Genomic DNA, 22,058 nt, shown 5'->3' on the forward strand with positions numbered 1-22,058 from the left:
ATGGTAGCTAAGACATTCAGCTACATTTCATCAGAAGACATCAACAACAAAATCCAAACCAATTCCAGTCAAAATAGCCAATTACTAGTGCAGTTTTCGCATTCTGATCAACCCAGAACAGCAACAGTAAAATCGACATATCTCACTCTACACTAATCCAAATGACCTGAAATTTTGCAGGCACTTCAAAATCATCAATACCTACAACTTTCATGTTTTAAGGAAAGGCCAATTCGGCCTCTAACATGGTGCAATAAATTCGGGCAGAATGAAGAACTACAAAACCTAATTTTCTGAAATTTCTTCCAAAACAGAAATTGATTGCACTTAATCACTTTTTCCACCTCCTAGAGTCATTAAACATCATTTCCAATCATCATACATGACCACCTAATCATATCCATATGAAAACAGAAAAATCCCCAAAAATAATAAAACTTCACCAATTCAACCAAACTCAAGAAATAATCCATGAAATTGCATCTCATACTATCACCAAGCATGAATTTAACATCATTAGAGGGAGGAGAGGTGTTCATCCACTACTCACCTTAGCCATACAAGAGATAGAGCAACAAATCACCTTAGCTTTCCAAACAACTTCACAACCAAGCTCAAGATCACTTAGCAAAGAGATTTTATGGAATGATTTGGAGTTTTGTTGGTTGCATTTGAAGATTGAGCAAGAAATAGAAGGAAGAAATTGAGAGCTTTTCTTTCTTTTGCTCTTCAAGAATTTCAGCCAAGAGAGGAGAAAATGAAGATAGTTTTAGTCAATTTTTGCTTAAATTGGTAAAGGCATGAATAGTAGTCAAAAGTAAGAATTAATCATATGGTGACACTTGTCACCTTTTGGTTTAAACCTTATCTTTTTGTCTCTCCAATACAAATATCTTAACACCTTGGAAAATAATATCACTTAATACAAAATTCTAACAAGTTGTCAAAAATTATAATGCATTTACCGCACTTGCGGGTCCCACGTCCAAAATACGCTTTTAATTTCTCAAAAACTAACCGATACTAGAAAAACCATTTTAAAACTATTTTTACTCATAAACTTTATCTGGGGAATTTTTCTAATCAAGAAAATATGGAAAAGGCGGGCGTTAAAAAAATAAACCCTAGAAAATTAGAAAATTTCCGGGTTCTCAAATTCATTTTTTTTTTCGGGGCGTCACAATCTCCCCTCCTTAAAAGAATGTCGTCCTCGACATTCCATCTTGTACTAATCAAGTCAAGACATCCCACACAAATCTCTCAAGAGTCAAATCAAACCCACAGTCCGGCATCCTAAACTTTAAGCCTAGGATACACTACAGAGATCTGAAGCCTAAGCTCTGATACCAACTGTGACGACCCCACCTTCCCCTAGGGCGAACCAGAGGGTTCGGCGGGCCGCCTGCCCGGCTCTCGCCGGGACTCAGTCGTTCACTACATTCCTCAAACAGATTACAATATAAATCTCAAAATTACATCACATGGTCCACAAATATACATCCAAGTCTCCAATAATTACATGTCACAAATGCAGCGGAAACTAATTCCCAACTATACATCAAATGATTTCCAAATCCAAAACTGTACAAGATATAGGCCATCCATTCACGTGAATAAGCACAACAAGTCCTGCCTTCGCCTTGAGCCCTGTGGAGGGGAATAAAATATTTTTGGGGTGAGCTAGAAGCTCAGCGAGTAACCAGAAAATCAGTAATCAAATCGGTTTAACAATATTTCTTTTCAATGATGTCATAAATCAATAATGTCATAAATCAAATGATAAGTCCAGAAACGATTACAGCATTTACAAAACATTAAATATGGAGTATCAATAATTCAAGAAACATGTACAATGGAAAGCGATAGTAACATTCATGAAAAGGATACGTTCATTTTTTTTGTAAATAATCCCTCGTTCATCTTTTTATTCGTTCATCTTTTTTTTTTCCGGACGTTGGCCGGTCTCCACCCATCCGGACGTAGCCGGACTCCACCCATCCGGACGTAGCCGGACTACAAGGTAATACTCGAGTATACCAAATTCACCCAGAGTCACCATATCGCCCGACCGAGTCCGCTTCTGGCTCGAGTCGATCGGTAACGAAGGGCCGTGGCCAGTTCAGCCAAAAGGCTTACATCATGCGCAACTAGCATTTAATCATTAATCATTGAAAATTTCATATTTATTTAGGTCGAGTGCGATAAAGTACACACTCGCCTAGAAAACTCGTTTTAACAATCATTGAAAGCACTTAACACATTATCAATCAATAATAACAAGCCAATAAGTCAAGAAATACAGTAAACAAGGAACACTCATATGCAAGCACGCATGATATGCAAGAAAACAGTTCAACAGCAACTTTGGAAACAGTTTAAAGGTAAATAATGCAAGAAAACGGTACAAAAGTAACTTTGGAAACAGTTCAAAAGTAAATAATGCAGGAAACGGTTCATAAATAACTTCAGAAATAGTTTGAGGTCACTCACCTCCATGGCTCAGAAATCATCCATCATGTATCATTGCCTTGCTCAAACCCAAGTCTTAGATCACAAACTCAATGCAAACAAATCCTTTAAAAGTTCGGACAGCACTTCCCCTAAATTTGCTTACTTTTCCAGCCGTCATGGCTTCATGATTTCCTCATTCCAACCCAAAGGTACACACACAACAACAAGTTCATCCAATAGCCATTCAGCAAACTCCAAGTAGTACTAGTACAAGTCAAACTAGGGAAAAGTTTGGAAATGAAAGTTAAGCTCAAAACCAGAAAAACAGTTTTGACGTCATTTTGCGGTAATGGTACCAAAGGCACTACAATTGTCGGATGAAGGTGCAAGACCCACCGTTTCGAAGATAAGAGATAGGGCTACAACAATGTAGAAGGCCACTCAGTCCAAATCCTAGTACAACTAGGTCAAAAATGCAGAATACCACAACCTGAACCGTAATTGCAGGTTCCCAAATCGCACTATGCTGTAATGAACACAACTCCGTCTATACAGGTCCAAATGCATTGATTCCAAAGGCATATGGTAGCTAAGACATTCAGCTACATTTCATCAGAAGACATCAACAACAAAATCCAAACCAATTCCAGTCAAAATAGCCAATTACTAGTGCAGTTTTCGCATTCTGATCAACCCAGAACAGCAACAGTAAAATCGACATATCTCACTCTACACTAATCCAAATGACCTGAAATTTTGCAGGCACTTCAAACTCATCAATACCTACAACTTTCATGTTTTAAGGAAAGGCCAATTCGGCCTCTAACATGGTGCAATAAATTCGGGCAGAATGAAGAACTACAAAACCTAATTTTCTGAAATTTCTTCCAAAACAGAAATTGATTGCACTTAATCACTTTTTCCACCTCCTAGAGTCATTAAACATCATTTCCAATCATCATACATGACCACCTAATCATATCCATATGAAAACAGAAAAATCCCCAAAAATAATAAAACTTCACCAATTCAACCAAACTCAAGAAATAATCCATGAAATTGCATCTCATACTATCACCAAGCATGAATTTAACATCATTAGAGGGAGGAGAGGTGTTCATCCACTACTCACCTTAGCCATACAAGAGATAGAGCAACAAATCACCTTAGCTTTCCAAACAACTTCACAACCAAGCTCAAGATCACTTAGCAAAGAGATTTTATGGAATGATTTGGAGTTTTGTTGGTTGCATTTGAAGATTGAGCAAGAAATAGAAGGAAGAAATTGAGAGCTTTTTTTTCTTTTGCTCTTCAAGAATTTCAGCCAAGAGAGGAGAAAATGAAGATAGTTTTAGTCAATTTTTGCTTAAATTGGTAAAGGCATGAATAGTAGTCAAAAGTAAGAATTAATCATATGGTGACACTTGTCACCTTTTGGTTTAAACCTTATCTTTTTGTCTCTCCAATACAAATATCTTAACACCTTGGAAAATAATATCACTTAATACAAAATTCTAACAAGTTGTCAAAAATTATAATGCATTTACCGCACTTGCGGGTCCCACGTCCAAAATACGCTTTTAATTTCTCAAAAACTAACCGATACTAGAAAAACCATTTTAAAACTATTTTTGCTCATAAACTTTATCTGGGGAATTTTTCTAATCAAGAAAATATGGAAAAGGCGGGCGTTAAAAAAATAAACCCTAGAAAATTAGAAAATTTCCGGGTTCTCAAATTCATTTTTTTTTTCGGGGCGTCACAGAAGAAAAAAAAGAAAAAAAAGAAAATGGAATGAAAAATGGAAGTTGTAATTTGCTGTTCAATATCAATTTCTGTTATTATAAAATTTTGTTATTATCATTTATTTCATTTTTATTGTTATTAATTTCTGTTTTAATTAGCAAAAAAAAAAAAAGGAAAAATTGTTGCCGCAGCATGAAAGCTGCGGACTTGCGCCGTTTGCAAAGAAACCTGGGGGCGGCTCCTGAAGCTGCAAATACAGAAGGATTGCTGGGGTTTTAGGGTTGATGGGCTCTCACATATAAAAAAAAAAGAAAGACAGCCGCAGAGAGGAGGACTACGAAAGGGAGACGGGAGAGAAAGGGAGTGAACGGCAAAAGAAAAAGACAAGAGAGAAAGGGGGGAGAGTGAACGGCTAAGGAAAACTGAGAAGGGAGAAAGAGAGAGCAAACGAGAGGGGCTGAGAAAAGGAAAGGGGATAGAGAGAAACACAGAAAAGAGGAAGTTTTGGAGAGGAGAGTAGCGGCGCACAAAAAATCAGACGGCTGAAACGAGAGAACAAGATAGAGAGAGCTAAGGAGTGACGGCTGAAAAGGGGAGAGGGCCGAGAGAGGAGGAAACAGAAAGCTACGTTCAGGGAAAAAGGAGCGGCTGAGAAACAAAGGGTCAGCCAAGGAGAGTTCTTACTTCATCTTCCAACAGTCTCAGACAACGTTTCACGCCTTCTCACGCTGGGTCAATCTTCCAGAGGTAATGACAACTCTCTGTCTTAGCCAGTTTGATATTCTCCATGAAATTGCTTTGGATTAATACATGATCTTCGGATGGAACTTTTATTTCTCTTTCTAGGCTTCCGAATAGTTTACAGAGGGTTGTTATGTCTGTTCTTTGTTGCTCATCAGCCGACTCCCTCTGTTGCATTCTCAGCAGTCAAAAAAAAAATATGTGATTTGTGAGGCCCCAGTTCGTTCTACGTTGATATATTCATTATTTGGGCGGTAACGTTTGGTTTTGGGAGTATTTAAAAAACCCTAAGTAGGGATTAAGATTTAAACCCTAAGTTCCGGTTAAGATTGAAAACCCGTTTTTCTACATTTTCTTTATTAGAAAATTCTCCAGGATAATTTTCATGAGTAAATATGGGTTTTAGATGATTTTTCTAGTATTGGTTAGATTTTGAGAAATTAAGAACGTATATCGGACGTGGGACCCACTAGTGCGAAAAGTTCGGAAAAATTCGGCCAATTAGGTTAAATTCCGGATACTGTGTAAAATTTATCGGGTGTTAAGAGATAAGTAGAGAGTGAGATATGATTGATGTGAGAGAGAAAAGAAAGGATAGGAATGCATTAATGGTGGTGACAAGTGTCACCATTTCATTGGAGAAGACTTAAGAATTACTATTCACTTTCTTGACTTTTTTGACCAAAAGATTAAATATCCAAAAATTGCTCAAAAATCACCATTTTTCTTGCACCTTGTGGCCGGCTCTCTCCTCTCTCTCTTTCTCTCTCTCTTGCTCCAAGTACAAAGAAGAAACACTTCAATCTTGTTCCAAATCATCAAACCAACCATCCAACCTTGATTTTGCTCCATAAAACATCTTCAAGTGGTGGTTGTGAGTTGTTTTGTGGATTTGTTTGGAAGAGCTAAGGTGGTCTACAACTCCTCTTCTCTTTTATACTAGGTAAGTGATGATTTAACATACTCTTGCACTTAATGAAGCTTAAGTTATGCTTATTAGTGATTAAAGTGCTGAAATTTCTGGTTTTTATCTTGGTTTGGAGTGATTTGGTGAAGTTTTCCATTTTATGATGAATTTTCTGGTTTAATATGAATGGGATGTTGTGGCCTTGTATGATGAATGGTAATGGACTATAATGACTCTAATAGGTGTGTTTGATAAGAATTTGCAATCAATTTTGGGTTTGGAATGAATTGAGAAAAGTTAGGGTTTGATAATCCCCAATTCTGTCCGGTTTTGGATCATAGGGTTAGAGGCCGAATTTGACTTTGCTCAAAACATGAAAGTTGTAGGTATTGATGTGTTTGAGGTGCCTGTAAAATTTCAGGTCATTTGGATTAGTGTAGAGTGAGATATGACGAAATTACTGTAGCTGTTCTGCTTTGATCAGAATGCGAAAACTGCGATAGTAATTGGCCATTTTGACTGGAATTGATTTGGATTTTGGAGTTGGTTTCTTCTGATAAAATGTAGCTGGATGTCTTAGGTAACTTATACCTTTGGAATTTCGGCATTTGGACTTGTATAGACTAAGTTATAGTCATTACAGTTTTATGTGATTTGCAAACCTGTTTTGGTAATTCTGGATTTGTATTTTGCATATTTGACCTAGTTGTGCTAGGATTTGGACTGACTGGTCTTCTACATTGTTGTAGCCCTGTTTCTTAGCTTCGAAATGGTGGGTCTTACACCCCCATCCGATAACCGTAGTGAATGTGGTGCCATTACCGCATATTGAGGTCAAATACGGTTTGTGATTCTAGTACGTTTTTGGAAAGTTTATGGCTGGAACTTTGGCTTCACATTTGACTGAGTTACAAGCTGTTTGGGCTTCCGACCAAAACATCAAACTTATAGCCCTATATCAGAGCTTTCTAACGCCCTTGAAATTTCATGAATCGGATTTATAAAACCTGAGATATAGCCGAGCAAACAAGGCCTGCCCGTGAAAATGACCAGAAATCTGTTTTGGTCCTGATGACCAATTTCCGTTCCGAATTTGGATTGCCGACCTTCATGAAAGTTGTTCCGTTTGGAATGAACTATCTAACTGCCAATTTTCAGCTCTTTTGACCATGTGTAGCATAGAAAACAGTTTGCACTCAAAACTGACCATTTGTGCATTGGCTAGATTTCGTAAGTGATTGTGTTTGGTTCATTTGGGACTAAAGCCTCCAGTTTCAGTTCTGGATGTCTTCATAACAGTTGTTGTTCATCCTTTAAGCTTCGATATGGCATCTCATACGCCTTAATCCGATATTCGTAGCTCAACTTATGAGTAAACTAGAAACGAGTGTCAAATCTGCCGTTTCCGCTAACGGCCGTCTCCGTTTCCGTTCGTCATATTTACGTGCGCGCGTGCCGTTTTTGCCGTTTTGCTTGTTTTAGGCACGATAGTAGTCGTTTACGATATTATGTGACACAATCCTCTATTTCAGACGGTGGTGAGCTGGGCGGAACTGGTGGGGCCCACTACTAGCTGTTCATTTCGATCCGACTTCGTACTTTTGCTATTTCAGTTTCTGGGTAAGTATTCAGGCCAGTTTGGTGTGTTTTCTTTGCTATGTGTTTGAGATATGTGAAAAGGGCACTTAGGCGAGGGTGTACTTTATCGCACTCGACCTAAACCCTAATTTGAATGTATAATTGTACTTGGCATATGTATATGAACCTTTTGGAACCAAAACCCTTGAGCTTGTGGCTCGGGGCGACTTTCGAATAAAGTTTGTGAAGTTTGCAAAGTTTGTGATTTTGAATAATTTTGTGAAGTTTGTGAGTTTGGGGCGAACTCTTGACCTGGTTGGACTATTCGAGCCGGTAAGGGCTTGGTCGAAGGCAGTCCAACTTAGTCTGAGGTCACCAAGTTTGTAGGTTCATGTTATGAACCAATTTTGTGAATCCGGTTCACCGAGAAGTGACCAAGTTTGTGACCCGAGCTTGTGACTCAAGCTCAAGTTTGTGATTTCGTTCGCCCGGGCAAGTTTGTGAGGTGACTGGCCAGTGAGGGTGATAAGGTGTCGGTGGGTGTACAAGTGAAGTTCTACGGACTATTATTTGCGGTCGACGGAGTGTCGGCAGGAGATCACGCATGGCACATGAGTTGGCTTTGGAGCCACCTGTATCCTTATTATGTGATGTTACTTTTCTGCTTTTGCTTTACTCTTATTGTGTAACTGTTACGTGAAATTTATGCTTTCGCCCCTGTTTACTTACTAAGCATATAGCTTACCCCATTCCTTTTGTTTTCCTTAGCAGGGGCCGACGCGGGGACTTTTGGCTCGTATACTAGTATAGTTGGTTTGGCTTGTAATAGTTGAACAGTTAGGACGTTTGTTTTGTTTTGTTGGTTTGACTCGATACTTTTGGAGAAGGTAATTATAACTCTTTTGGGGTTGTATATAGTACTCTTTTGAATTTTCTGGCTTTGATTGTTTTAAGTTTTGAGTCCTGGCGCGAGCTAGGCAGGCGGCCCGCCGATACCCTTGGGTTCGCCCTTGGGAGAAGTGGGGTCGTCACATGATTAAGTTTGGTTTTTCTAATGTTTCGTTGGTCGCTGCTATTCCTGCTTTTGTTGTTTGTTTGGATGTCCGGTTTTAGTGTTAAATGAAGCAAGTTACGAGTTTTGACTGGGATTTGGTTTGCACGGTTATACGTTTGACAAAGAACCCAGAAAATTTGTCGAAAGTTTTGGATGCTTAGGATGATTGGATTTCTGTGTTCCCTTGTTTGTCATTTTCTTGTGATGGCCTAGTCCTGTACCTCATGCTTTAAGGTCTTTTCTTGTTGCATAAAAATGGTCAAGTCCATATTTGCTGGAGCCATTTCTTGTCCAAATCATGTTCGGTTTGCAGTTCATGGGGTCTGCAGCCCTTATAATTGTTACACAGCAGCTCACAAGCTTCATTTTTTTTATGGTTGCATTGAAGTATATCATTTTGGGTTATGACTGTTTCATCATGTTGGCTTCCCGTTCTCTCAAATATATGAAGAAAATAGCTGTTTGTCTTTTCATTTTTGTTCACTTGTCATTTCATCCAGTAGTGCTGTGCATGCCCTTTAGTTAAAATTTTCCAGCTTTTTCCAGTTTCCCAGCCTTGCATTTACACCCCATTTGTAAATTTAGAACTGGGGTTATGTTCAAGCTTTGGTTTGTTTGATCTTCTATTTTGCCGGCTGTATAACCTGCGGCATATGTGATATGACAGCAGACAGCAACATAGCATTTGGTCAAAGTAAAAGGATTAGATGCTGCCGTTCACCACAAACTCTCATGCTCTAGTTCTAGCTCTCCCTTTTGAGTGTTTTGAACCTTTTTTATTGGGAATTCCTGAACATAAGCTTTTAGTTACCTTCATTTGTAAAGCCGAAAGGGGTTGAATGAAATTGTTGCAAATATTTTTGTTGTTTTGCTGCATTTCATGTTGCACTGGTGTCATTTTTTTTTCCCCTCTCCCCTGTGTTCCAAAGTCCAGCATACGGATAAGGTTCTGGTTTGGGGTCTTGGTATTTGTTGCATAAGTTTGCTAAAAGCTAGAGGCACCAGAAATTGCAGACGCTTCATCAGTTGCATGTCTACATTTCTGCCTAGCTCCTTTAGCTAATATTTGTTTGCATTAAACTTCAGCTTTTGATTGAAGTTTGATTAATCATGTCAATTTCCAGCTTTTGTCTTGTGCGAATTACATTCAGTTTGGGCTGTCAAATGTGTAGAGTTTGTTTGAGTTCTCACACACGAATATATCTATGCTGAATTTTTTTTTTAAAAAAAAAAAAGCTGCTGCACTTTGTTTTTCTAGCAGTCACCAAACTAGATTTTGCTTGTTTGAGCATGTTAAATGGTTTATGTCTTGGGGTATACTAGTGGATAACATGCGATATTTGCCTCATTATGTTTTGATTTGAGCTCATGGATGGTCTGTACAAAGAGTAAGCCACAAATTTGCAGCAGATTATAAGAAAGTCTTTTTTTCATTTTTCTTCGCATGAGAGGCTGCCAGAATTTGTATTTGGAGTTGTTGGCCTGTTGAGTTATGCTTGTCTTTGGTTTAATGTTGAAGCTTGGATCGATTGGCTGAATTTTTGATTGTGCTAGGAGTGCATTTGAGCAATTCGGTAATGCAGCAATTCACCAAAACTGGTTTAGTTGTCTACCTTGCTAGTTTTCGGTTTTTGCAGCATGAAATAGGAAGAACAAGCCAAAGTTGCTGGATTTTGTTTTAGCATTTGAATATTCTTGTTTTCTGGATTTTTGCGTTCCGAAGAGGGGGAAGAATGTTTGATCTCCTTACAAGTTTTTTTTGTTTGTTGGATTGTGTTTGCATGGTAGAATGGAAAGAAGCCACGGCTGGAAATGAAATTTGTTGCAGAGAAAGTTTCTTCTACGTGATTGCATGGCTTTTGCATGAAAATGACTTTCAAAAATCGCACTCCAACCCCTTGGCTTCCATCTAATGCTCCCATGGCCCAATTAATTGGAAAACTTAATTAATTTTGTCCTCCTAACATGCCATTTCCTCTTTAATACATCTTGATTTGTTTTGGGTAGATACTTAAGGGGTTGTAGAATGAATTTGAAGGGTCTAATAATTTCTTTGGCATTTGGTTGTTTAGCTACTAGTAAATTGCTCCTCGTTTACCATTTTGTGAATTTTCTAGTTTGATTTGGTAAGTTTCACCTTAGATTCTTAATTTTATTTTATGTTTTTTAGTCCTTTAGTGTTTATAATAGTAATAAATTGGCCCTTTAGACCTCTTTAATTTTTTCAATTGGGTCCTTGTTTGCCTTAATTGGTTAAGTACGAGTAGTTTACTTTCCTTGGAATGCTTAGAGTGATTCAATTTGACGTTTGTTTCCATTTTCTCTGATTTATTCAATAATTTAAGTGGTACCTTGACCTTTTTATTATTTTGGAGGGTAAATTAGTAACTTCACTACGTTAGGGCGTCGATTCAAGGGAGGTACATTCTACCCCTTATATTTGCACTTCATTTGACCCTACGTGCTCCTACGTGTTATGTGAATATGCCTGTCTACTTCGCTTTTCTTGCCTTCCCTTAATTCCTTGCATTTATTTCATCTACTTTTACTTTTATTTAAATTATTCATAATGGGGTATGTGTACACCTCTTGGCTTGTAATAGATAGGGCTGTGGCGAGCAATTTGGTCCATTTTTTCCCTTCCCCTTTTGTTTTATTTAGTGAATGTAATAGGTTCATTGGATTGGTTGCATGCCTACGTGTTAAATGTTTAACCGCTTTATTAGGGTCTTGCATCTAGTCGAGCATGCTAAATGTTACGTGCTACATGTTTATGAGTATTTGGTATGTCTACTTGCTTTCCATAGTGTCGATGAATGGAATGGATGAATGTACGTCACCACACTAGTCCAACGCTAGTTGTGGCTTCTTTTATCGTTTCCGCTAGTCCAACGCTAGTCGGAATTCATAGAATGGGCTAGTCCAACGCTAGACCCTTAGGGATTTTCCCTCGTTAGTACATCATTTGTTTGTTCACCACATATCACGCATTTTCCTAGTTTTATCATTTGGCATGATCCTCAAACCCCTTCCCCTTCACTTTAGGACTTGCATCTCATGCTAGTTAGGGTTCATTTGCGTGAAAATCCCCTTCCGATAAGGAAAACGAGCGAGTGTGGCTACTCGATAGCCTTAGCACGCTAGTTTTGCCTTCTAATCAAAGGGAAAATAGAAGTCGAAAAGTTAGGAGTCAACCCCCGTACCCGACTTGTTGCATTCCCCTAGGGTCATACTTTCATTTTTATCACATCCATACACTTTTAACCACAATTTTACACATTTCTCAAACCATACCTTTTTACTACATTTTACCTATCACTTGCTTATTTTCACTTCATAAATGAAATTTCACTTTACCTTATATATCTATTATTCTATTTTCACACACTTGCACACAAAAAACCCTTGAATTTTATACAATTACACACATGCACCTTTTTATACATTCGCACACTTGCACTTATATTTCTTGCATCTTTCATGCACTTTCACACTTGCACACTTGAATTTGAACTCTCATTTGCATTAATCGACCTCTATGAGGTTTTCCTTTATTGGCCGCCACAATTCATGTGGTTTGGGACCAAAAGCCTCACGAGAGACATCGTAGAATTTAGGATTGCATTTTCCTTTCCGTTTTGCATTCATATAGTCATATCCAACGTGCAATACATACATTGGGTAGAAAATTAGGAAAGGTAAGGTTAAGTAGCGCAACTAGCCTTGGCTAGGTCAAAGGGGTGCCTTGGATTCTATCCTTGCCTTCCCCTTTGTCAAACGTGACTCCCGAACCTTTTTCTTTGGCTTACGTGGACTAGGAGTCGTTTTTAAAAGGGTTTTACTACTTTGTCTTTAAAAAATTATTTTTTAGGTGACTTGGTACACCTTAATCATTACCAAGTGGCGACTCCAATTTCTCATTCAAAAACCCTTTTAAAAACTATTTTTTTTGGGTCAAATCGTCGCTTTTTCCCAAGTCCCATTGAGACCCATGTCTTTTCAACTCACAAAAATCATTCTCCAATCACAATTGAATCAAAAACATTTTTCTCAAGCCATTTATTTTTATTTATCAAAAAATGGGGGCGCGACAGTTGGCGACTCCACTGGGGACTTCCTAAGTGGGTCCAAGCATTTTGACTTAACCATTCGTTTCCTTTTTCTACCCTTTCTATGCATAGCATGTGGATATTAGGATTGCATTTTTCATTTTTAGGACCTTTTGTCTTATGTACGTAATCAAACCAATCCCTCGACTCATGAATGTATGTTTGAATGAATGTTTACTTGTTATCTCGCGCTTGCATTGCATTTTGGGAGGTATGGGTCACCCTAGAGCCTCGCGTTGGTTCTTGACCCGTCCCATCCAAACGAGCACTAGCATACGAGCATACGCTTTACTTCTTTTATCCCTTTTATTTTTCTTTAGTGGCTTGTCACGCCACTCCACCCTATTAGAATTAGGTGACTCACTTGGACATGTGATCACGACACGATGTGTGTGTAGCATGATCCAATGGGTCACTCAATCTTCCGCTTAAAGCTATTGGTTGATAGCCTTTAGCTTTTTGTCGAAGATTGAGGTTTTGATAGATTCACTCAAACACGTAGCCGTGACACGATGTGTGCGTAGCGGTGTTTGGCTCGGGGGCCTATGACCTATCGAGTCTAGATGCATTAGTAAGCCAAGCCTCATGCATCCATATTAGAATTGCCTAGGGAAGAGTCGACCTTACCCTAAATTAGGAAACACTGTTCACGAGGGGAGGGGTCCTACCCCTCTTTCATTATCTGTCTTTGTTGCTTTTTGTCCAAATGTGTTATGTGATTATGTGTTGAACTCACGTTTCCTTGTCTCTTGTCTTTTGTATTCACAAACATTAGGAAATAAGAGGTCTGGCATGACTTTCTTTTAGAACCTACCCTTGTAGATAGGTTATTGCACGTTTAAAGATTTTGGTATATTGCATTCGTAGATTAATGATTGCATATCATTCTAGGCCTACCCTGGCAAATAAAGGGTTCCTTAGGTCACGTTTCATTTCAAATTGCATATTTTATTGTTTTAATAAAATGGCATCATGCATAAACCCTAGAAAGGGAACGCCACGTAGGGAATCCCGTTTTAGGAATAAAACCAACCCTTTTGTGTCCCATGGGTATTTAACCCTTCAAGGGACTGCACGTTTAAATTATCGCATAACTGGAGGAATGAGACTCGTAGGTAAGGTAATTGACAAACTACCTTCTTCATTATCAGATGGCTTGCCCTCGCCGCATCTACCAGTTGTTAATACCATCAACTGAGGTTCAACAATGGCCCACCTTCATGTTATCTAGTGAACTGAATCAAGTAGCCCAATTTTTAGGACCAATTGGAGACTTTAAGCAGATCAAATCCAACAATTATTTGGTAGAGGCTTTAGTTCATCTTTGGGACCCCGAGTGTACTGCTTTTAGAATAGGCAATAGGCAAATGACTATAACACTCGAAGAAGTAGCTGGCCTCCTTGGTTTACCCACACGTGGAACTGCCTTGGTGTTTCCATTTGCTTCCGACAAGGCCGACTTTTGTCAGATTATAGGATTGAAAGAGTCCGTGCTACGAGGGTCAGATCAAGGCGTCGCCGTGAATATTCTGTTTGAACGATTTGTGCCACGTGATGGATTCGAGAGGCATGTGACGGATTTTGTGTTCACTTCCAAAGCCGTATGGGAGCGCAAAAGGCTACTAGTATATGGGGTAGTTATGGCTGGGACCTATCTCTTTCCGCGAAAAGATCAAAAGATAGCCTTCAAATCAGCAAAAATTGTGAATGACCTTTTCTTAGGAATTCAGGGTAAGCAATGTTCTATAGTCCCGACCATTCTCGCAGATATTTTCTTAGCTTGTACTGGTTGTCGAAAGGGAGAAAAGTTTTTCCATGGGGCGAACTTGGTTTTATACATATGGGCTACGGAACATTTTAAGAGACAAGCATCAGTTGCTGATAGTTTGCCGATGGTTGGATATAATTGGGTAATCACACATCCCAAAAGAGTCAACGAGGGAGATCTACCTAAGAACGCATCCGAATGCGTGGATTACTTGGAAACATTGCAAGATTTCAACATTAGGTGGGTATTAGATTGGACAGACTGCTTTGAGCCGATACTTCGCACTAAGGAATCTGAACGTGTTCTTTTGCTGGGTACTCAAGGAATCATCTCATATACCCCGAAAAGATTTCTCAGACAACTAGGTCGCATTCAGGGGCCGCCACCGATTTCCGAGTTTAGTGAAGTCACCATTTTCTTTGATCAGGGGGTATGCCCAAAAGAGATCCCTATGAAGAGCCAAATCACTGAATCTTGGAGAACAATATCCGACGATAGAAGCATTCGTTATCTTCCGGAGCTCAAACAGAAGGGGATAATGACCGCACCATACAAGGATTGGTTGAAAGATTCCACCACGCAAGGGTTGCAACATGAGCCGTATGAGGAAATTAAGAAGCTGAGAGCCATCATTAAAGCCAAGGACATGGAGGTGGTACAGTTAAAGAAATCCATCGAAGTGCACAAAGGAAAGGCAGAAGAAAACAAGAGGTTATATGAGAAGGAGCGAGAAAGGCGCCAAGAGATGAAGCGGAAATGTGGGGAATTATATGATCAAGCCGACCGTGTCCAGATGCCATATGCTAGAGAAAGTAAAGATTCTGTATTGGATAGACTTAGGAACTTTGGTGATCTTGTACGAAATCGCCTTCGCGATATGATGTAAACAGATGTATTTGGTTTCTGCAATGAAATGAATCTCTTTTCACAAAGTGTTTGTCAAATAACAGGTTTGATTAATGGGTCTCATTCCGAAAGTGTTGCATCATGCTAGGCCTACCCTTGGCACAAAAAGGGTTCCCCAACTAGGACATGCATCCGAATTGTTCGAATAGCTACTAACTCATGTCTTTTTCTTTTTCTTTTTCTCTTTTGAATAAATTGCAGAAATTCAGTAATCATTGGTTTATCTAAAGAAGTCTTTTGCATTCTCAGGTAAATTTCAAAATAGCTTTTCGGAAAAGCCCCATTATTACGCGATCCCGAAGTAAGGCCCAAAGGAATCGTGTAGACATGAGCACTCAGCCAGAATCGTCCGATAAGGCCGTTGCAACTACCCAGCCGGAGGCCGCAAGTCCTGCGGTTCAGTTGACTGAATTACTCGCAAAATTTGGGGAAATGGCATCCGAAATGGCCGCTCAAAAGAGGTTAATCGACGAACTCGTTAGTAGCGGAGTGCAACCTGAGCCTGTGCCCGCTACACAACCACAATCTGAACCATTTGTTATTCCTCCCAGCCAGACCACGTTACCATTTGTTATTCCTTCAATGCAAACCACGTTTGAGGGAATTGTCAACCCGCAATATGCTTATACTCAAAATCCTCCATTCTATCCTCCTTATGGGCAAGGGTTTCAGCCTCAAATCGACCCAAACATGCATCAGAACCCACCAGCTTTTTATCAAACCACCGCATAACCCGTGATACCGGAGCACACTTTCCAAAATAAGCCTGAAATGGGTGAATCTTCTGCTCCAATTGATATGAAGTTGCTCAAACGTCTAGATCGTTTCGATGAATTTATAAGGAAGAGCCAGGGGTTGCATAAGCAGGGAGTCCTGGATTATGATGAATTGTGCCTTTTTCCGAACGTGCAGTTGCCTGAGGGGTTCAAAACCCCTAAATTTAACAAATATGATGGGATGGGTAATCCCAAGACACATCTCCGACTATTTGCCAACAAATTGGGAAAGCCCGTGGACGATGAGAATTCGCCTTTAAGGTTGTTCCCCGAGAGTCTGGAAGGGGATGCGCTTGACTGGTATTCTAACCTGAAACTTGAAGACGTGAAAACCTGGATTGATTTGTCTAATGCATTTGTGAGACAGTACGAGTACAACTGCGAGTTGGCTCCGACCCGAACTACGTTAGAAGGAACGAAAAGGAAGCCTTCCGAGGACCACAAGACCTATGCCAAGAGGTGGAGAAAAATAGCTGCCAAGGTCGAGCCACCAATGACCGAGGATGAAATCATACGTACTTTCATAAAAGCCCATGATCCGCCGTACTTCGAAGAGATTTTCCGTATGACCGGATGTTCGTTTGCTGCAATTGTAAATAAACTTGAGGAGTTTGATGACTTTGTGAGAGCTGGAAAGATTGTCAATGTTTCCGCCCTTAAATCTCAGTTGGATGCTTTACAAGGTCAAGGAAGCAATGTGAAAAAGCCGCCGTTCAAAAAGAAAGAGGGGGATGCAACATTTATTTGGAACCACAACCCTTCACCCCGACCCCGATACCAACACAACCCAACCTACCAACAACCTTGCCCTTACTACTATTCAAGCCCAAACCATGTATATACTACCAATATCCACCACCCTCGACCTCGCCCAAACTATACTAACCCACCTTCCGCCCCTTTCCAAATTTCTCAACTAAATCCACCCCAAAACCGACCTCGACCTCCATTTAACCCAAGATTTCCTCCTCCAAATAGACCTGCTTACAACTATCCTCAACCCACTGAACCCTACAACAGGCCCCCTAGTCGTACTTTTACCAATTTAGGTAGGCCTTTAGACCAACTGTATGACCAGTTAAGGGCCTCTGGAAAAATTGGTACAGTACCACCTCCTACCTATCCGTATGGCATGCCCGCCTGGTATAACCCGCAAGCTGTTTGCGCCTATCATTCAGGGGCACCTGGGCATGCAACTTTGGATTGCAAGGCGCTTAAGCATAAAGTTCAGGATATGGTTGAGTCTGGAGAAATCGTGATCAGGAAAAGGGAGCCACAAGGGCCAAACGTAAATCAAAACCCCTTACCAGAGCATGTTGGGGTTATTATGGACGATGCGGAGTACGAGGAACAAATCAAGAAATTGGCAATAGAAGCTGAAGTGTTTGGAGTCACGGACCAACCGTTTGTCATAGAGTTGCCATTCGAAGAAGATAACAAGCCTTTTGTCTTAGATCTCACGCCAGCGGAGAATGAAGCTTTGAAACCAGTAGTCATCGAATTCCCGAAGCAGGAGCCCGTATTAAGTCTGCAACAAGTGCCGTGGAATTACGATGAGCCTAGCATACAGATTGGGGAAAATTCAACCGCAAAGAAGGAAGTGTCAGTAGTTACCAGATCGGGGAAGACTGTAAATCCATTTGAGACTACTACTCCAATTCAAGTCAATAGTTCTGAGCCACCCATCAAACCAACAATCACCGAGAAAGAAGCCGTGGATTTCCTTAAACGACTCCAGAGAAGTGAATACAACATAGTGGAAAAGCTAAGCAAATCACCTGCCCAGATAACCATGTTGGACCTACTTTTCTCTTCGGACGTGCATAGGGATGCATTGATCGATGTATTAACTAAGGCTCAAATTCCGAGGGACATTTCTGTTGATAATTTTTCAAACGTGGTTGGGAGCGTATTATTCAACAAGCAAATTACTTTTTCTGATGATGAATTGCCGACGGAGGGCATTGGACATAATAAGGCGTTGTACATAACAGTGAGGTGCAACGGGAAAATGCTGCCGAAGGTGCTAATTGACAATGCGTCCGCACTTAATATCTGTCCTTGGAGTACCTTGGAGAAGCTAGGATTGCAAGACATCAAGCTGAGGCCTTCAGGGACTATCGTTAGAGGGTTTGATGGAGCGCAGAGGGAGCCAATAGGAGAGGCAGATTTAGTAATCGAGATGGGGCCGGCCCAATTTCAAATAACTTGCCAAGTCATGAACTTCCCGAGCATTTACAATATCTTACTTGGAAGGCCATGGATTCACAAGTCGGGAGCTGTGCCGTCTTCGTTGCATCAATTGCTCAAGTTCGTGGTAAATGACAAACTAATCACTATCTTTGCTGAAGAGGACTGCCTGGTGATCACCGATTCTGGAGTTAAAGAGGAGGGTAGTCGAAGTGTTACTATGTCCCCTCACAGCACATCCGATATAGTCTCCGTAAGTTGGATAACCACGGAGGAACAAACTCTCTCAAAGGCCAGTGTAATGATGGCCAGAGAAATGATTCGTGGAGGATACAAATTCGACAAGGGGTTGGGGCGTGAACTGCAAGGGATCCTGAAGCCAGTGGAGATTATGGAAAAAAGGGATACGTTTGGTTTGGGTTTCCGGCCAACCACCAAGGACATCAAAGAGATGAAGGAGCGTAAAAGAGCAGAAAAAGAGGGCCGACAAAGGGTTTTTGACATTCCACCGTTGCGGTATACCTTTCCACGGCCAACTGAGATAATCACAGCAGAGGGTAATTCAACTGAAGAAATCGAGGATAGTTTGTCCCAATTGTTCATTGGGGCAACATTTGAAGACGATTTCCCAAACGAGGCTGAATTTCCTGACGTCCCTGAGGGATCCATTTCTAATTGGACAGCCGAGTTCCTGCCTGTTCAGAAGGAGTTTCGGTAAACCTAAAGGGGTTTGTCATGCATGCGAATTCATGGAAAAGTACTTTTGCCTCTGTAAATAGTTAATGAAAGCATCTTTACTTTTGGCTAAAATCTGCATATGTAAATATTGTTTCCGTTTGCTTTCTTTTGCTTTGCTTTCAATCAAAGGTTTTATGAAAATGCACAAGTTGTTCTTGTCATGTTGTTGTTTATTCGTTTGTTTATATTCATATTGCTTGTTTCATTTGTTTGTTGTATGTTTATTTGCTTATTGTCCCACATTCGTTAATTCTTTCAGATGGCCAAAAATAAAACTGTTTGACCCGTTGGATATTACTATTCTGGAATTTGATAATGGCAATCTCTATATCACTCACGACTTGGAGGTCTGTGAATCCGAACTCCAAAGCGAGAGTGATAATGAGGAGGTGTTCGATTCTTTTGCAAAGGACTTTGAACAATATGAGGAAAAACCGAAACCGAACCTGGAAGAGACAGAAACAGTAAACATTGGCACTAAGGATGAAGTTAAGGAAGTGCAGATTAGTATTCATTTGAATAAAAGGCAGAGAAAGGAGATGCTTGAATTCTTGACCATGTTCCAGGATGTATTTGCGTGGTCCTATGATGATATGACTGGCATTTCAACTGATGTGGTGGTGCATAGGTTACCCACAGACCCTTCTTTTCCACCCGTAAAACAAAAACCCCGAAAATTCAAACCAGATATAAGCCTCAAAATAAAAGAGCAAATTGAAAAACAACTCAAAACCAACATTATCATTGTTTCCCATTACCCAATTTGGCTTTCAAACCCAGTCCCTGTTCCAAAAAAGAGTGGAGAGGTGAGAGTTTGTGTTGACTATAGAGACCTTAATAAAGCCAGTCCTAAAGATGATTTCCCTCTACCAAATATTCACATTCTCTTAGACAATACTGCCGGACATGAGATTGAAACCTTTTGCGATTGTTTTGCTGGCTACCACCAAATTTTGATGGCAGAGGAGGATAGGGAGAAGACTGCTTTCATTACCCCTTGGGGTACCTTTTGCTACCGAGTCATGCCTTTCGGTTTAAAGAATGCTGGAGCAACATATCAGAGGACCATGACAACCCTATTTCATGATATGATCCACCGGGAGATGGAGGTCTACGTGGATGATATTATAATCAAGTCTAAAAGGGCAGAGGACCACTTGATTGATCTGAAGAAATTATTCGAGAGGTTGCGGAAGTACAATTTAAAGCTAAATCCTGCGAAATGCGCCTTCGGAGCACCTGCGGGTAAGCTGTTGGGATTCATTGTTAGCAAGAAAGGCATAGAGATAGATCCGGCGAAAATCAAAGCAATTCGAGACATGCCAGTGCCAAAAACTCAGAAGGACGTGAAAAGCTTTTTAGGGAAGATCAATTTTATCGGGAGGTTCATTGGCCAACTAACTGCCACATGCGAGCCGTTGTTCAAATTATTGAGGAAGAACGTGCCGTTGTATTGGAATGAGGAGTGCCAACAGGCTTTTGACAAGATTAAAGATTATTTGTTGCATCCACCAGTCTTAGTGCCGCCCAAACCGGGCCGACCTTTGATTATGTATTTATCCGTGCTTGAAGGAGCAGTAGGGTGTGTTCTAGGTCAGCACGATGACTCTGGAAGGAAAGAACAAGCCATTTACTATCTAAGCAAAAAGTTCACGCAGTACGAGGCTAATTATTCATTCATTGAGAAAAGCTGCTGTGCATTGGCCTGGGCAGCCCAGAAGTTGAGACACTATCTGTTGAGTCATACCACGTATCTTATTTCCCGGTCTGATCCTTTGAAGTATCTTTTGGAGAAGCCGATGCTGACTGGGCGTTTGGCGAAATGGCAGATAATTCTCTCAGAATTCGATATTGTTTTCACTTCACAAAAGGCGGTCAAGGGGCAAGCTATAGCTGATCATTTGGCGGAAAATCCAAGGGATGATGATTATCAACCACTCCGTACTTATTTCCCTGACGAGAGGGTCCTATTTGTAGGCGCTGCAGATGATATAAGTGAACAAAGTCCTGAATGGAGGCTTTTCTTCGATGGAGCTTCGAATTCTCTCGGAGCTGGAATTGGAGCTGTTTTGGTCTCACCCGAAGGGAAGCACTACCCTGCCGCTGCCAAATTGCAATTCGCTTGCACGAATAACGTGGCTGAATATGAAGCCTGCATTTTTGGTCTCAAAATGGCGTTAGAAATGGAAATCAAGGAGTTGATAGCTTTTAGTGATTCAGATTTGCTCGTGCACCAAACTTTGAAGCAATGGATAACCAAAGATTCGAAAATTCTACCCTACCATTGTAGTCTGCTCACTTTGGCCAAGCAGTTTCAAAATTTGGAGTTTAGACATCTCCCGAGAGCCCGAAATGCATTTGCTGATGCTTTGGCCACCTTGGCTTCCATGATCCAATATCCAGATGAATTGAAGATCGAACCAATCCAAATTCAACTTCAAAACAAGCCAGCCCACTGCTGGGTTGCAGACGAGTCCTCGGATACTATTCCTTGGTTTAATGATCTTAAAGAGTTTCTCAAAACTGGGTCCTACCCTCAGCATGCTGGTACAAAAGACAAGAGTTTTCTGCGTAGAATGGCTTCAAAATTTTTCTTAAATGGAGAAGTGTTGTACAAAAGAACCTCAGATTTGAACCTTCTAAGGTGCATTGATGAAGGCGAAGCTCAATATATGATGAAAGAAGTGCATAGTGGTGTTTGTGGACCTCACATGAATGGCCATTTGCTAGCGAAGAAAATCATGAGAACCGGATACTTCTGGCTTACTATGGAGCATGATTGTATAGACTTTGTCCGGAGATGTATAAAATGCCAAATGCACGGTGACATTATACGCGCTCCACCCACTGAGTTGCATAGCATGACCGCCCCGTGGCCCTGTTCAATGTAGGGTATGGACGTGATTGGTACAATCGATCCTCCTGCTTCAAATGGACATCGATTTATATTGGTGGCGATCGAGTACTTCACCAAGTGGGTTGAAGCGGAATCGTTTAAACATGTTACGAAGAAGGTAGTTACCAATTTCTTGAGAGATCACATCATCTGTCGATTTGGGGTGCCTGAAACGCTTATCACTGACAATGCCAAGAA

At 40.5% G+C, this 22,058-nt stretch overlaps 1 protein-coding gene across 1 annotated transcript; it reads left to right on the forward strand.

Annotated features, from left to right (window-relative positions):
• The first annotated feature begins 16,217 nt into the window (after nt 1–16,217).
• On the forward strand, nt 16,218–18,944 carry LOC140015897 (uncharacterized). The gene is made up of 3 exons (XM_072068730.1): nt 16,218–16,495; nt 17,057–18,034; nt 18,293–18,944. Exons 1-3 carry the CDS (start codon nt 16,218–16,220, stop codon nt 18,942–18,944), a joined length of 1,908 nt encoding a protein of 635 aa, XP_071924831.1.
• The last annotated feature ends 3,114 nt before the right edge of the window (nt 18,945–22,058 follow it).

This window comes from Coffea arabica, chromosome 10c (assembly GCF_036785885.1).
Source record: "Coffea arabica cultivar ET-39 chromosome 10c, Coffea Arabica ET-39 HiFi, whole genome shotgun sequence".
Taxonomy (NCBI): domain Eukaryota; kingdom Viridiplantae; phylum Streptophyta; class Magnoliopsida; order Gentianales; family Rubiaceae; genus Coffea; species Coffea arabica.